This window comes from Leptosomus discolor, chromosome Z (genome assembly GCF_034619465.1).
Source record: "Leptosomus discolor isolate bLepDis1 chromosome Z, bLepDis1.hap2, whole genome shotgun sequence".
Taxonomy (NCBI): Eukaryota; Metazoa; Chordata; class Aves; order Leptosomiformes; family Leptosomidae; genus Leptosomus; species Leptosomus discolor.
In genome coordinates, this window is record NC_141419.1 from 53,841,648 (window position 1) to 53,857,858 (window position 16,211).

At 38.0% G+C, this 16,211-nt stretch overlaps 1 protein-coding gene across 2 annotated transcripts; it reads right to left on the reverse strand.

The window, feature by feature from the left end:
* Positions 1–1,481: 1,481 nt before the first annotated feature.
* Positions 1,482–14,319, reverse strand: NUDT12 (nudix hydrolase 12). 2 transcript variants are annotated; one of them, XM_009949381.2, is made up of 6 exons: positions 13,910–14,319; positions 10,602–11,197; positions 9,557–9,724; positions 7,068–7,181; positions 5,321–5,520; positions 1,482–4,040 (listed from the first exon to the last, which is right to left on the reverse strand). In XM_009949381.2, exons 1-6 carry the CDS (start codon positions 14,059–14,061, stop codon positions 3,930–3,932), a joined length of 1,341 nt encoding a protein of 446 aa, XP_009947683.1. In that variant the 5' UTR covers positions 14,062–14,319; the 3' UTR covers positions 1,482–3,929. The 2 variants fall into 2 exon arrangements, with proteins under 2 accessions (XP_009947683.1, XP_009947682.1); XM_009949380.2 differs by having other exon boundaries at positions 13,856–14,319.
* Between the last annotated feature and the right edge of the window lie 1,892 nt (positions 14,320–16,211).

Consider the following 16,211-nt stretch of genomic DNA (forward strand, 5'->3'; position numbering starts at 1 on the left):
CTAAGTGAGAAAAATCTTTCATCTCTCATAGAATGCAATAAGGGTAAAAAAATCCTATCCTAGCTTCCAGCATTTGAATTCAGGTATCTGAAATGTGGAAATTTAGACACCATATTTTCTGACTATGGAGTTTCCAGGGTCCCTTTCTCCAGAAAAACAATTTATAGTGCATAAATTAGGAGTAATCTAGGTTTAGAATGACAAAAATAGGATGTTTAATATTTCATATTTTCTTTTTCAGTTTTAGCAGGTGTGTCAAGAAAATGTCTACATTTCTTCACTGAACTGGGAGAGTTCCAGTGTTAGAATGTTTCTCTTCTTAAAGACAAATAAGGAAGTATTTTACCAAAGTACTTAGTATGCAGGGTGACAAAATGGTAAGAGAAAAAACTACTACCCAGGTTTACAAAAGTGATGCAACCCGAGTTTGTAAGCTTCTCTATTCAACAGTATGTAATATTCCTTATTGATTAATAATCCTGTAGTCTTATCACAGCATTCCTCACATTCCACATCTGGAATATTAGTTGCAGAAGGACAACACAAATAAACAAGTTAATTCAGGTAGGCTTTCACTTCTAAAATTATATACTACTGCACTTCAAGTCCCTGTATGCTAAAATAAGATGACAGATACAGTCTTAGGAATCAAAAATCCATCTGAAAAATCCCTTCTATTTAGGAAACTATCATTCTTATTTATTCAGAAAACTAAACTCTATCTTGCACTATAACTGAAATTCTTTAAACTGTATCTACTGTGTGAAAAACCTGCAGAAACCCCATATTTTATACAAGATATGATGAGTTACAACAATTAGCATCTACAGAATACTACCTGACAGGGTGTGATTTCAATTTAAAAAAAGTTTATACTTACTATTACTGTGAGCCAATGTTAATTTCCCTCAGATACTTGCTTTCTATTATGGACTCTCTGTGAGTAGTTTGCTTTTCTAAGCTCATGAAGGATGGGCTTGCTGTCTTGCTAAGGCTTAACAGGATAACAAGTTCAAAGTTTTTTTTTTTTCCTTTGGATTTATCCACTTCTGTACTGTCAACTCCAGTCAGCAATGATATTACTGTATACACATACCCTTCCCACTGAGGCAATAAAAGACTACTAGTTATTTAACTCTTTACAGCTAAAACAGTTAAGAAAAATAATAACTCAACTTACTGGGGTTTTACAAAACGTTAGTTTTGTCTGAAAAGTCTTAATCCAGCAGATTACCTAATTAAAATTAACTATAAAAGAAGCAGCAACGTTGTTCACAGTCTTGCTCCACTTCTTTTTCTATTTCTGTCTCCTAAGCTCAGAATCTGATTAGTATATTTAATTCCATGAAGCATCATGACTGGTCTACCTTTAATCAGCCTGTTGACATCCACCCCTTTTTCCTTCACATGTTGTAGAATCAAGATAATAATTTACCAACTTGCAAATATTCTTAAAAACCCAGAAAATGTAATGTTCAAGCTATAGTATCAACACTGGAATGATTTTATTTTTCACGTGTTTACACATATCCAATATGAAAAATTAGATAAAAGAAGTATGCTTACAGGGACCAATGCAAAGTTTGTAAAAATCTCACAATTGTACTTACATGAGATGTCATTATGTCACATAAGTTTACAGCTTGGTTAGTAGTATCCATTTTGTATTGTGTTTAAACACTTCATGTATTTTTTTTTCCACTTTATTAAATAACTATTTCTGTTATTTGTAAATTATTACAATTTCAAAACCAGATAAAACAGAATATTTACAAATTATAACCGAATAGAAGTTATTTCTCATTAGTCTACAGGCAAATTGGGAGAAAAGGCATCTCCAGAATTTTCTGCCTTTTACATCTACATGTAATGACTACTCTTTTTGCTTTGGTATCATTGCAGAAGCAAGGGAGAAGAGGGTGAGATGATTATTACACAGCGTGAACAAAACCTCTCTATTTTTAATGGTTTAAGGAATACTATCTTCTTAATGTGCTGCATTAACTTAGTGGCAAGAAACAGCCTGCTTGAAAAGCTGCAGTGTTCTGGATAAGGCAAACAAATCTTATGGAGGTGTTGCCCCGACCATATTCCAGTCAGAACCACTACACCATCTGTTTAATTGTTGCTAAATTTAATTTGGCACTTTTCTAAATTGCTGTAGTTCTAAATAACTACAGTATTTGCCTCTTCAGTTGGATATTTCATACGTAATCTGCAAACAATAACTATCCAGAAAATTTCTATGCATAGGTACTTTCAAACTAGAACTCAATCCCATGACTTACAAACAGGTCAAATTAAGCAACAAAAAGCCAGGAAAAGGTTCACTTTAAATAAGTGAAGGTTCACTTTAAATAAGATTAAAATTATCAAATTAATTTTCTTAAGGTATGTTTGTCATCCTCTGTGTGAATGGTTCATCTGTTGGAGAAGGAAAAAAGAAGAGCTTAAAAAAGGACTGTTGATTTAGCTTTTGAAAATGTAGATATATTAAAAATTGTTGAAACACGAGAAGTTATTAGAACTGAAAGATCATTAAAATATTACTGTTTTCTGTAATATTATTGGCTGTTTTCTTTTTCAATCTGTCCTTTTTCTGCCTTTTTCATGCAGTAAGGTGAAGTTTTTCAAATTATTTATTAGCACTGTAATTGCAGATGTGTTATTTATATAAATGCTCAATTAAAAAAATAGTCTGATTCTTAATATCAGTTTTGGTTATGGATACCTTCTTCTCAGTTTCAGCGTTACAAACCCATCCCTATAGCAACCCACCGTAAGTTCCTACATAAAAAACTAATAGAATGGGTCTTATACATGTACTTTTAGCTACCACATTGTGATAAATTATACATCTTTATGCTACCTATATTTGCTCTTTGCTTTATCCTCCCTCTTCCATTCGCTCCTCATTCCTTCCTTGTTCATCTTTCTTAATGTGTAGTCATCATAGTACTAGTTAAAAATTCCTTCCACTGCTTAGCTTCCACCACTGTTTGCATATTGTCCAATGTCCTCCTTTACTTGTATGAACAACCTGCAACTAGGCTTCCTTCTGTCCCACAATTTAAAAGATTAATTCACTGATAACATGTGGTCCTGCTGACAGCTGTAGTCATGACAGCTTTTCATACTTCCCCTTTTCTGTGAAGGCAATCTTTAAGGGAAGTAGTGTATTTTCTTCATTTGTAGGTGTAGCTGAAACAAGGGAGAAAATGAAACAATGTAATGATTTGTCAACAGTTCCCAGTCTGTCAGAAATTCTTACTGCTTTAAAGTTTGATATGCATTGCCTTAACCAAAAAAAAAAAGGCTGATGAGCATAGTATGACGCTGGATGGAAAAAAAGAACTATTAAGATTTGTAAAACATTTTTACTGATTGCAGAGAATTTTGAAACAAATCTGACACCATTCACTGATTAAAAAATATTCAAATTACTCTAAAGAAACAAGTTAATATTTATGACTACTGTTGTATTTCCTTTGGGTCATTTGCATTTCTTTTTATATCAGAGGAGGATTTTACGTATAGGAGGATGTAAACATGGAGTTTAAACTGCAGGCAAGGTCAGGCCTCTCTGTGATTCCTTCCAGCAGGGGACATGAAACACCAAACATTAAAAGCAAAAAGCAAAATAATTTGATTCTAAAACAAAAAAGCAGCCTATGCTATGCTACGTATGCATAGCCTATGCACAACAAGGTACCAATTTTATCTAATTGTTGCTTGCTTGCTTGGGATAATCACTGGGTTGTTGTCCAGTTCTAACTCAGATCTGAAAAAAACTACAAAGGTTTGCATAGTTTAGCTCAGGAATCAAAGGAAAGGCTCAAAAATTTACATGGTCGCACAATTCTTTCTAATTTATTCCTAATTTAGCACTCATTAAAAGTAATTTAATTTAAAGAAATCAATTATTGATATTAAAGATTAGCATTCATTCCAATCCAATGTTTTATCAACTGGTGTGCAATAGCTTGACTTGGTGGTACAAAGAAAGAACGCTGGTTTCCTTTAATGAGAACTTCCACAACCTGCAAAGAAGACAGATTTTTTTTCTTTAGAAGATAATATTATAAACGATACGGAATCTAACATTGTATTAAGGCAGGAATTATCTTACTATGATGATCCATCAATCCATCATTATTACAGCTATTAAATAGACACCACCAGATTCTCCAGGACAGATAAAGAGAAAAAAAAACCACACAAGACAAGAATTCTATGTGAATTCTGACATTTTTGAGCTCAAAAGTGCCCCAGAGGATACCTTCTTTCTAATACAACTGTGGAGATTGACTGTTATGCAAGGCTTTTGTGAAGCCTCTTTACGGTAACGACCACCAGATGGTGCTCTACACTGTTCCATAAATCCTTCCCACACCCGCAGGTAGTGAAGAAGGAAATGTATTTTGTTGGTTTTCTAAAGCAGATGCAAGTACACTTTTAGTGGAGTACATTTCTGAAGTACATTTATTTCCAACTCCAGACCAACCTGCATGTGACTAGCTGTATTCAGAACCGTTATCCATTTAAAATAATGCTCTCAGTGTTGTCAGGAATACACTGAGATTGTAGGTGACTATCTTTGCCTTAAAGTTGACTTACAGAGCCAAAACACTTGCAACTGCTAGGCAGAAGTACAGTGTTATTAAAAGTTTAGCTTATAAGTAGCCTGTGGAAAACCCTGTGAAGACTACGTTCTGTAAACAATCTTTCCTTTTTGCACTCATGAACTTAAATGTCTCTGTGAAAATCTTTTTTCCCCTCTCTTTTTATTTGACTATATTTTAAATACTCAGGAAAGCTAAGTGCAGAATTGCCTATTAATGCATAGTAAACTGCATTCAATATCAGAGTATTAAAATAGTAGTGCATGGAAAAAGATGTTCAAACTAATGAATTCCCAGTTTTCAGCTAAACCTCCCCAGTCCCAGCAAATCTGGTAGCACGCTTGTTTACAGAAACTCAGATGATGTTTTTATTAAATACTATTTCTAACAGAATGAAAAGCATAGACTTCATAAAAAAATGGGTTAAAATAACAATAACTTGGATATCTCCCAAAAGGAAAAGGTGAAGAGCTAACCAGCAAAAATGTCGTGAAATGGGCTTGCAAGTGACTCAGTAACTACCATGAATACCTGGATATGTGTAATCTACAATTACAATATATTGCAATTGTAGTAATGTAAAATGGACAGTATACATGCTCATTCAATTAGCTGAAAAAAGCAAGTATCTATTGTATGCCAGAATCAATACAGTTACAGACTAATCAATAGAAGAAGGAAATCAAATTGAACTTTACCTGTTCTCTAGTGAACCAGCGGGCATCCTCTATTTCAATATTGTCAACTTTAATTTCTGTAGACACTGCAAAAGCTAAGCAGCCAATCATTAGGGAGGAAGGCATTGGCCATGGCTGACAAGAGACATACTGAACATGGCCAACTTTGACTCCAGCCTCCTCTTCCACTTCTCTTCGAACAGCATCTTCTATTGTTTCGCCTAATCAAAAAGGGCAAAGAACAAGCCACTCATGAAAATAATCCAAACAATGATTATATCCTGTGCTTTGAATGGACTCAAAAGATTTGAAACTGCCCAAGACAATTATCTATAGAGATCTAGTTCACAGATCAGGGCACAGACCTTATGCACAAGATACAGAAGTCTAATAAGGTAAAACCAGCTACCAAAGCAAAGTTGAACTTTGAAAACAAAGTAAGATAATTTCTCCATCATAATGTTTATTTCCTGAATTAATCAGACACACAGACACAAACTATTACTATCACATCTAAAATGAAAAAAAAATGGGTAGGAAGTATATTGTTCCTTTAATCACTTTTGAAAAACTGATCTGTTAATTTATTATTGTGTTAATTTTTAGATTTTTCAGTATGATTGTAACAGAAGGTAACGCAACTTGAAAATCAATATTTAAAATTATAATAATAAGAAAATAGAGACTTAAGAAGACTTGCACACATTTCTGCATTGTATTATTCACTTTGCCTGACTCATATTTCATTGTCTTAACACATACAGACAATTCTCCAAACTCAAACTGCAATGGAAAGCTTTACTTCTGTTTTCATGGAAAACTGCTAGATATATCTGTGGAGTGTTGATGGTCACAGGCTTAACTACGCATACATGTGTTGTGTTGTAACCAGTGATTAAAGGTTCATCAAAGCAGATAGTCTATGCATCAGAGACAGATGTTTTACTTTGGCTATCTTCAGCTGATTAGAAGCTGAAAATGAGATCAGCTACTTTTAAATTTCAGTTTATACTGAATTCAGTATCAGAAAGTAATAAGGCTGGCAAAAAAAAGAAAGGAGTGAAGAAATGTGTGACTTTTTTCTAATGATACCTGAATAAACTTATTCACGATATCACCACATTTCACCTGCACACAGTTACTGAATATAGTTAAACACTAAAATTTCACTGGTGATTAAGATGCATTCCCAATATAAGAATGTTTTACAAATTATTCTGCAGCTACTAATAACTGTAACTAATTCCAACCATTATTGCTGAACACAGCCAGGAAAATACCTCTTTTCTTTCAAAATTATACAATTTCTGCTTATCTTCCATATAATCAATCAGGCCCTAAAAATGTAAGTGTATGATTAACTTTATGTTAACTTTAAGTTATGCTTTAACTCTTATTTTTCCTACGCTAAAATCCTTTACTAAGTATCACCAAAGAAATGACCTTATATGTGTTTTAAAATATACTTATATACATATAATTACATATACGTATACATATATACATATACTTAAATATGTGATTTAGGAGTCCATGATGAGAAAACTATTTTTAAACTGTATTTACTCAAGTTGCTTTTTGTTATTTTTTTTATAAATCATCTGCTGGGAAGTACAGAACAGGCATATTTATTATAACAACTTACTTATCTAATAGGAAGCAAAACCATCTATTTCACATAACACTGAACATATTTCTATACTATTTTCAATATACAATACTGATACGCGAGAAAAACCATTTAACAACAGAAAATGAAATTACTTACCAGGTTCTACAAATCCAGCAAGACAGGTAAACATTCCTGGGGGAAACTTCTTCTGCCTACCTAAAAGGCAGTGGTTCCCATCTGGATGGATGACTTGCATTATCACAACAGGATCTGTAAGGGACATGAAAGGAATATATTAAACAATTGAGGGATTTAAAAGAAGTAATAAATTTCAGCCTGTTCAATACCAATACATGTAAATACAAATAAGATACCTTTAAGTGACTGAAATCAGAATTGTGCAGATGCTTAGAGCAAGCTGTTACTTTCCTTCACCTTGTTTTTTTTCTTTTTTTTCCCCTGCAAGATATCTGTTTATTTTGTTTTGCAACATACATGCTTAGTAGAAGCAGTTTACCAGCTAGGGCTTGAACTGCAGGACATAAATTACCTGCAGCCAAAGCACAGAATCTGTTGAGTATCAGCAATACCAACCTAGCTATGCATCCAGCAGATAGCAGTAACTTCTGCAGCAAAACCAGTTTATTATCACCTCCTCTACACACGCAGGTCTGAAGAATGTACTTTTGACTGAAATACCAAAGAAGAGCCAGATTATCTAGCTGCAGTGTAAACACAAGTAAAGTTTCCATTTTTGACTTTGTTGACTGTTTGCTCTCAATCCCTCATCTGACGCCACAATTTTATCTACTTTCTTACTCCTGGTTATTTTATGTATCTGTAATGGGTCTGCCCGAGATGCAGCCCTCATTGTGCTGTGCAATGGTAGCTTGATAACACACCACTGTTTTGACGACTGCTGAGTAGGGCTCACACAGCATCAAGGCTGTTTCCTCAACATTTCCCCAATAGGCTGGGGGTGGGTAAAAACTTGGGAGGGGACGTAGCCAGGACAGCTGACCCAGACTGTCCAAACGGATATTCCATACCACATGGTGTCTGCTCAGCCATATAAGCTGGGGAAAACAGGAAGAAGGGGAGGACATTCATTTTTGCGTTAGTCGTCCAGAGCGACCGCTACGTGTACCAGAGCCCTACTTCCCAGAAAGTGGCTGGACATCGCCTGCTGGTGGGAAGTAGAGAATAAGATCTTTTGTTTTGCTTTTGCTTCCGTGCGCGGCTTTTGCTTCATTAAACTGTCTTTATCTGACCCACTTGCCTGCTGTTATATTTTCTCTCCCCTGTCCAGCTGAGGGGGTGAGAGCGATAGAGTGGCTTTGGTGGGCACCTGGCATCTGGCCAGGGCCAAACTACCACAGCATCTTTTTCATTCTAGCTTAATACTTCTCCTATTGGTATCACTCTTTTTGTCACACATTTCTGCAGACTGTTCATCTATGACCTTTTTTCCCTTTTTTACTGTTATCTAGCTCTTAAGTATCTCAATGTTTTATTTTTAATTTTTTCTACCTAACTCTGCCTTTATATATTTTTTTGCCATTGTTTTTTATGGGTTATTTTTTTTTTGTCCAAAACACCAGTATTTTTTCTATATGAAAAGGCTTGATTCAGCAACCACTATAAACAATAACTTTGAAAATTGTTGTCCTCCTCAAAGATCTCTGCCACATGGCATAGTGTAAAATATGCAGTGCTGCTGTCTAAACTTTCTTCAGAAAAAGGCATCAGTAGAAAACGCTGGTTCATCAGTCTTTCCTATAATCCCATTCCTTCTCTAAGTTTGTTGTGCTAAAGACCGTAAAGAAACAGCCACTATTTTAGCAAGCTTCGCTATAGTCTACAAGACAGAAGAGTATGGCAGAATTGCTTTGATTACTACAAAGATATATCCAAAACACATAAGAGAACATGAAATTCAGAAATACAACACACATACAACATCCAGAACTAGAACTGCAGAACAGAGGACAGGGTAGGGGAAGGAAAGGTGATCAAAGTGTCACCAAATGATCCAGGAAAAAAAGGGTAAGATTTTTTCCTTCCCCATCAATAACATAGTACACTTCCTTTGCAACACATCATATACAAGCTATGTATGTCTATACAAGCTTATATTCTGAGCAGACATAGGCCTGGCAGTTTGCAAATGACAATAAACAGTGAGAGCCAGTGAAGATGGCTAATACAGTTGAAGTGGCACTACAGGAAAATGAGCACTGTATCACAAATTTGATACAAGGCCAAAATTGATACAGAGCTATTTCAAGCTCAGACAGCTTGCAGAAGGTGAGAAAACAATAAACAGGGGGAAAAAAAAGTAAAATGAGACTCTTTGTATTGCTAATATCTCATTTATGTTGTTGGAACTTCTAATTGATACTACTCCATTGCAATAAAGATTGGTATTGTCACAGTAACTCCTTGTCACAGACTACTGCAAGAAAGAGAAGCCTGAACTACTCAATCCTAAATAGAGCTGAGACACACAGCCTCTGAGGAAAGACAAGTATGTAAAACCTGGGGCAGAAGCAAGCAGTTGAATTAACTAAAAAAAGAAACTTTTACACATATATAATAGTACAAACAAGCCACTTATGACCAAGTTTATCCTACAATATTCTCACCAACTCTTGGATATGATGTGTTGTGAACACCTTGGAGAGTGGGACAATCTTCTTTTAAGCAAGTTTTCTTGTAACCCCCTTCTTCAATCTTGGTTGCACTCCCACATGTTGGGCAGAATCGGTATCGGTTGTGCCATGCTAGAACAGATCTAGCCTGGGCTACTACTCCTTTGAAAGAATACATTGAAAATACACAAAATCAAGTTCTAATTCATGTAAGCTTTTAACGGTATATAAAAAGCAAGTAGTAAAGTTTAACATAAAAGTCAGACTATGGCTCAAATTGTTATCTACTATATGAGAAGTTGAGCAGTATGCAATAGAACACAGGACTATGTAGCTACAGACCAATTTACGCATTCAGAAACAAATCCATCCAGATCACTATACTCTGCTTCTCAGAAAAGTTACTTTGTCTGGGCAAAGTGCCAGAATTATATATCATACCTTTTCCAGATGACCATTTTAGGACTACTACAGGTATTGACATAATAATGTATTGTTCTATTTAAATTTCAGATGCAAGTCAAGTTTGACATTTATTCATCTGTATAAGCAAAATTGTTATGACAGCAGTTGTTAAGATCATTTCCATAATGACATTAATTCACTTTGGGATCCTGACTTCCCAACACTTGGTCAGAGTTTCCTTCTCAGAGGAGTATCCAACACACTCTTATTAAGGACTTAATTTAATTTCCTGTAAGGAAAACTCAGCAAACGACAGATCTTTTCTTCATTTTAGAACATTAATGCACATGTATTAATATTTAAATAGAACCATTTATAAAACTATGACGATCAATAGATTTTTACAGTCCAATACTCGCCATTGCAGATGTTAGCCTTTTGCAACCGCCCATGTTCTTACACACAATATTCTTCACAAAATCACTGACAGGCTTTTAAAATTAAAATACTTCTAAAGCCACTGAAAATACCTGATTCATTTGCAGTGGTTTGCCCTTGCATTATACCTCAGTGAATCCCAAAGCGTATCTTTCTGATTACACATTTGATAACTGCTGCATTTTATGCATCTTACCAGCTTCTTTTTCAGGTAGCTGCAGTAGTGCTGGCATTGGTGGGTGAAGAAAGTAACAGTCCTCATGCTTCTGTTTAAATTTCTCAGCAGAAGCAGAATCTACACCAAGAGCAAACCAAGCAACTAACCCATCCTCTTCATCTGCTTGCAGAACTCTTCCATTGCAAGCAGCCAGTGGGTTCACGTGAAACTGAAGTTCAACTCCAAGAAAAATCAAAGTGCCTTCTTCAGTTTGGTTCATGCATTGCTCCACATCCTTGTGGTACAGCCTGCAAAGCTTTACTTTTGGCTGCTGGGAGCCATCTATTCCCCCACCCGAAGTAACAAAAGGACTTAGATTTGAGAAGACAATGTATACTGTAGTTGGATGGCTTTGTTTTTTGCTTAGCCACTGGGAATCTGTTCTTTTATCACCCCTTCTGTCCAGAAGTGTCAAGCCAAAATAATTTTCATATTCTTTCACTTCATTTGACAAAAAATTAGGCCTCTGCCCGCCCTTCACATTAGCCAACAAATTAGCTATGTGCTTGTACCCCCAAAATTTAGCAATGTCCAGAGCTGTCTGCCTTGATTTATTAATGATGGACCTGTCACACCTAGAGAAACAGAAAAATAACAGTGGTTACCATGGTAAATGTGTTTAGGAAGAATCGTGATGCTGTATTATCCTTACTTACAGCACATACAACTGATACTATATTAAGGTGCAAGAAATTTTAGATATCCTGTCTATACTGGGGCATTCTTTAGGCTAAATAGTTAGCATTATGGTAATGAAAAGTAATCACACTTAATTTTCTTTTGCTAAGGCCAGATTGCGTATTTTTATTGCTCCACTCCAGATTATCACTTACCAAGGTTCATGCAGTGCTACAACAGCAGTTAATTAATTAAAATCCCACACATTGTATCATGCAACCCCCCCCCCTAAAAAAAGGCTCAAGATCATTTCCAGAACTTTGAAAGCCAGGCTACAGGTCTCTTCTGAACAGATAGTAATAAAAAAAAGGGCAGTTTAACTAGCCTTACTTTCTAGAAGCTACTGAAAGCAGCATCAAAACACTTACAATAAAATATTTACCATTAAATAAGAATAAGAACACAGTCTCTGTTTAGTGAGAGAAGTAGCACCCTTATAACTGTATTGCTGGTCCCCATAGGGATTTCCTTGATACCAAAATGACTGCAAAATTACACAGATGAGGAAACATTGCCTCACAAGGGATATTTTAAATATTAGCAAAAAAAAAAAAATCTGAAATAGATTGGGGTTGATTGGGAAGTCAAAAATAATGCACTTTTATTTTTTGTCAATTTTAACTCAAGCCAATAAGTAAAACAGAAATTTCACTGTAAACTACACTTTATACAGTAGATGTGGGGCCAGACCCATCGGTTTTTAAAACCAGAAGACACCAGTATATTTGTGTTGTTTACACACACATAACCGTACCAAAGGCAAGACTGTTTTGACTTGAGATTTTATATTAAACTCAGTAGTTTTTGAGGGAGTTTGAGTATATTTTAGAAAAGCATTCAAAACTTAATTTAGAAGTGTTTGGTGCTGAAGAAGCTACCGTTGCCCATTAATCTTAAAAGATTAAGTCTCCTTTAGGCAAAATTTGCCTAATTTCGTAATTAATTTCCTATCTCTCAGCCACTGAATTTTGTTTTGATTTTGTCTTACCCCTTCTATCCTCTCAGGTACATGCAGATTGTGATCAGGCTGCTATTCAATGTCCACAACAGTGGTCTGAACTCTTCAGATCACTAAGATTTTTTTTTTCCAGTCTACAAACATTTCTCGTAGCTTTTCTCAAATATGAATGAATAAAAAAAAAAACCTTATTCACTAGCTTTTGAGGGTTACTTTCTGGAATGTTATGTAATATTACCTTCACAGACATTTACATTTTTATATCCAGCAATTGTATTTGTCCAAAAGATTATTATGACTAAGTATCAACCAAAATGAGATCAACGAGGTCACAGTATCTCCATAGGAACTATATTCAACCGCCTAAGAGAACAGCCCTGAAAAGGACATTTACAGATATTCACTCTTTGTTTTTACAGTAAGCAAAACTTCAAAAACCGTTACCTTGTTTACCAAACTGGTAAATTGCCCAAAACCTCAAAAGATTCCTCAACCTTTCTTTGGTTTTCAATCCACAAAATCTGGCATGGAGATACCCCGCTACATGCTGGAATGTACTGATTACAGTATAAAACAGCAATTCGTATGACACTCCATGATGAGCCTCAGCACAGGGCACTGCATCTGAGTAGGACTGAAAAAAACAAAGGGTAGGATGATCACTGGAGGCTGTGGAATGCTGTGCCTGAGATTACTCATAACCACAGAATGAATTAAAGTTGCTTCATTCTGTAATTAGGGGTGCAGAAAGGAACAGACTGGGCTTGATTAAAGTAGATCTCAATTTAACCGCAACACCTGACTCTCACCCTTCATTTTGAAATGTTTTCAATTTGAAATATCTGGATCCTGACTTTATTCAGGCTTCAGAAGTATCTTCTTTTGGGTCTCACGGACAACGTCGAAACACTCCATAACTCCTAAATTAAGGTTTGAATGCTTTTCTGAGTGTCTTGAAAAACTAGAGCTACAATAGTTGACTTCAAGAAAGGCAACAAATATGACAGCAAGTTTTTGACAAGCTATGAACATGCTTGGTGTCATATTGACTGAAGAAAAAAACATGACAGTTCAAGCAGGAAGGAGGATGTGAATTGTCCGAAAAATAAGACCCAAACGAAATCCACCCATCAGTAATTTTGGTAAAGATATGTCTGCCCTGTCACACTTAACAGCCAACACATCAACAATCATTCTGCACTGGAACATAAATGCAAGCAGGTAACAAAGTTTAGAGAAAAAGTCTAAATGGAACAATCACATATACTAAATTTATATTCAGCACAGTGGCTGGAATGGGATACAAACTTAGTTCCATTCTGTTGGTCTCTGGAAAGAGTGACAATATATCCTTGAAGATCAAAGGAGTAATTTTAGAGATGCTCACAACTTCTAAAGACTTTCTAAACAAATATGAAAGCACGATGCAATAGAAGAATCCAGTTATAAAAAGACACAGAGTATATTTTCCTGAGTTTTAATCCTGAAAATTTTGCCACTATCTGTCATCTGAATTTACTTTTCTGAGATCAAGTTGAAATGGGCAGAAAGACATTTCAGGTTAGAGCTCTTCAATGGGATTTACTAAATAGCTTACCCTTCTTCAAGAAGAATCCGCACAACCTCAAGGTGTCCATTTCTGGCACCATACATCAGGGCTGTCCAGCCATTATCTGCAGCTGCATTGATAAGTGACGGAGAATGACTAAGCAATGCTTTCAGTTTGGCTCCATCTCCAACAGCAGCAAAATTATGCAGCTGAGAAATTATGTCCTGACGGAGGTTCTTTTCAAAGTCTGTCATTGTGTCAACTAAGTTAAAAAAATAAAACAAAAATGCCTGAAAACGTATCTACCATTAGTGAAAGGATTTGAGTAAAAGAGTTAAGTTTAATGCATTACAGACAACAAACACTATCACCAAAAGTATGGACGCAATAGTAAAATTCTTCTAATTAGTGTGACGTTGTTATTTCCAACATCTACATTGTTAGTCCCACACATCTACAAATACAGTCAAATTCTATCTTAATAATCAAAACTAGTTTTAAAGAGGGAAGAAATGTCTTGCTAGAAAAATGAAGCTTCGTTGAATGTGAAAAACACGTTCTGGTTTGCTGATCGAACACACCCACACACGACAGAACCATACAAAACCTTCAAGAAGTTAGTCTCAGGTGCATTGGACATAATGAAAAGTAATCGCAAGGGGGCACGTCCCTTTGCAGGCTGAGGGACTCCTCCAAGCAGTGTCATACTACTTCAGGAACTTCTGCTATGCCTCCAGCGGCTGCCCACCCCTCCGTCCCGGGGCAGGGCCGCTGGGTCCGCTGCTGGCACCCGGCACCTCCGCGAAACAGCGAAAGCTTATGTTCATTAGCGCCCACTCCACGGTCACGTCCCAAAGACACACACAAACGCGCAATACGTCCTCCACCGGACCCAACACCGGCACGACCCTGCAACCGCCACCCCCTCATCCACCCGCCTGCCTGCCTGCCTTCCTGCGGGCGGAGTGCCCAGAGCGTTTGGGGAGCAGCGGTCACGAGGGCACCTCAGAACGGGGGCTGGGCGGCGCAGCTCGCCATACCCGCAGGGGCCCTTACCGCGAGTGGCTAGGGCGGCGCAGCCTCCGCAGGGAGCGGGGCTCCGTACGCTCTTCCGCCGCGGCGAGGGGCGCGTGCCGGTGCCGCCCCGCCCTGCAGCCGCCGCGGTGCCGCTCAGGGGAGCTGGACGCGAGTGTTGTCGGGAGTGTACGGCAGCCGGCCGGAAGGCCCGCCCCGGGGCTTGGAGGTGCGCGGTCCTACAGCTCCCGGCCCTGGCAGTGGACGTCGGTCTGCACTGCTACCGTATTCCCGGGAGTGAGGGGGCAGCGGGGGCGGGCAGGGCCGCGGCGAGGGAGGACCAACGTGCTACGGTGGGTAGCAATCGCCAGCCGTTGCCCGAGTGCTGCTGCCAATTGGGTGAATTTGCTGGACAAGTTAAAGATGTTTTGTCTTTCAGGCAGGAAACTATGGTTATAGAAAGCTGTGGTGTTTTGGTGTCCGGTGGGGTTTTGGTAGTGGGGGAGGAGGCTACAGAGGTGGCTCCTGTAAGAGGCTTCAAGAAGCTCTCCTGGCTCCAATTCCGGACCTGCCTCTCGGCAAGGCCGGGCCAATGGCACCTCTGCGAATAACTGTTTAAGAGTGAAAGAAGCACTTGATTGCATCTCTTTGTTCTGTTTGTGTTGGTGAGCAAAGGGAGGTGGGAGGGAGACAACCCTGCGGACACCCTGGTCAGTGAGGAAGGAGAGGGGGAGCTGTGCTGGTGCACTGATTCCCCTGTGGCCCATGGTGGGGTGGCGGCTGAGCCCCTGCAGCCCGTGGAGGACCCCAGGCCGGAGGAGTAGGGACCGAGCCCAAAGCAGACTGTGACTCCGACTGCACTGGAGCAGCCCGTTGCTTAAGGAGCTCAAAGGAACATTGAACATTTTTAAATGATGGTGCTTAAAGTTCTCAGCAATGAAAAAAAGTAAAAAAAAAAGGTAAGAAAAGCAAGAATTAATCGGATTAAAATAGTTTGGTGGATCTTTTTAGCAGCCTCTTAGAAAAACAGCTCTAATAAATCGCTGATGCGCTTCGAGAGCTCTGTAGAGCTTGGCCAGAAGATCTTGCAACAACTCCAAGTATTCTTTTGAAAAGGGCTACATTGAGATTAAAACCCCGCCGCAAGCCAGCAGCAGAGCCAGGAACAAATCACGGTGGTATGAAGTCCCCGTCTGTCCCTGCTAAGCTGTGCCAATCCGCAGCACGGGAAGGTTTCCACATCGTTCCTCACTGTCATGCTCTTGACCCAAACAGGAGGATGAGTGGGTGCTGGCAGCACTTTGATTTCTAGTGGTCAGAACATTAGACATTTCTAAGGGGAGGATGGTCTGATGTGTAAGAGTGACCTGTTGGGGCCATGGACGAGATG

What these genes read in the sequence shown, in the direction of transcription:
- NUDT12 (XM_009949380.2), bottom strand. Translation starts at nt 14,061, where the DNA reads ATGACAGACTTTGAAAAGAACCTCCGTCAGGACATAATTTCTCAGCTG. An exon ending in GCTACCTGAAAAAGAAGCTG is followed by an intron (nt 9,725 to 10,601) that starts GTAAGATGCATA and finishes ATTCTTTCAAAG; the next exon opens with GAGTAGTAGCCCAGGCTAGA. An exon ending in GCTGGTTCACTAGAGAACAG is followed by an intron (nt 4,041 to 5,320) that starts GTAAAGTTCAAT and finishes TCTTCTTTGCAG; the next exon opens with GTTGTGGAAGTTCTCATTAA.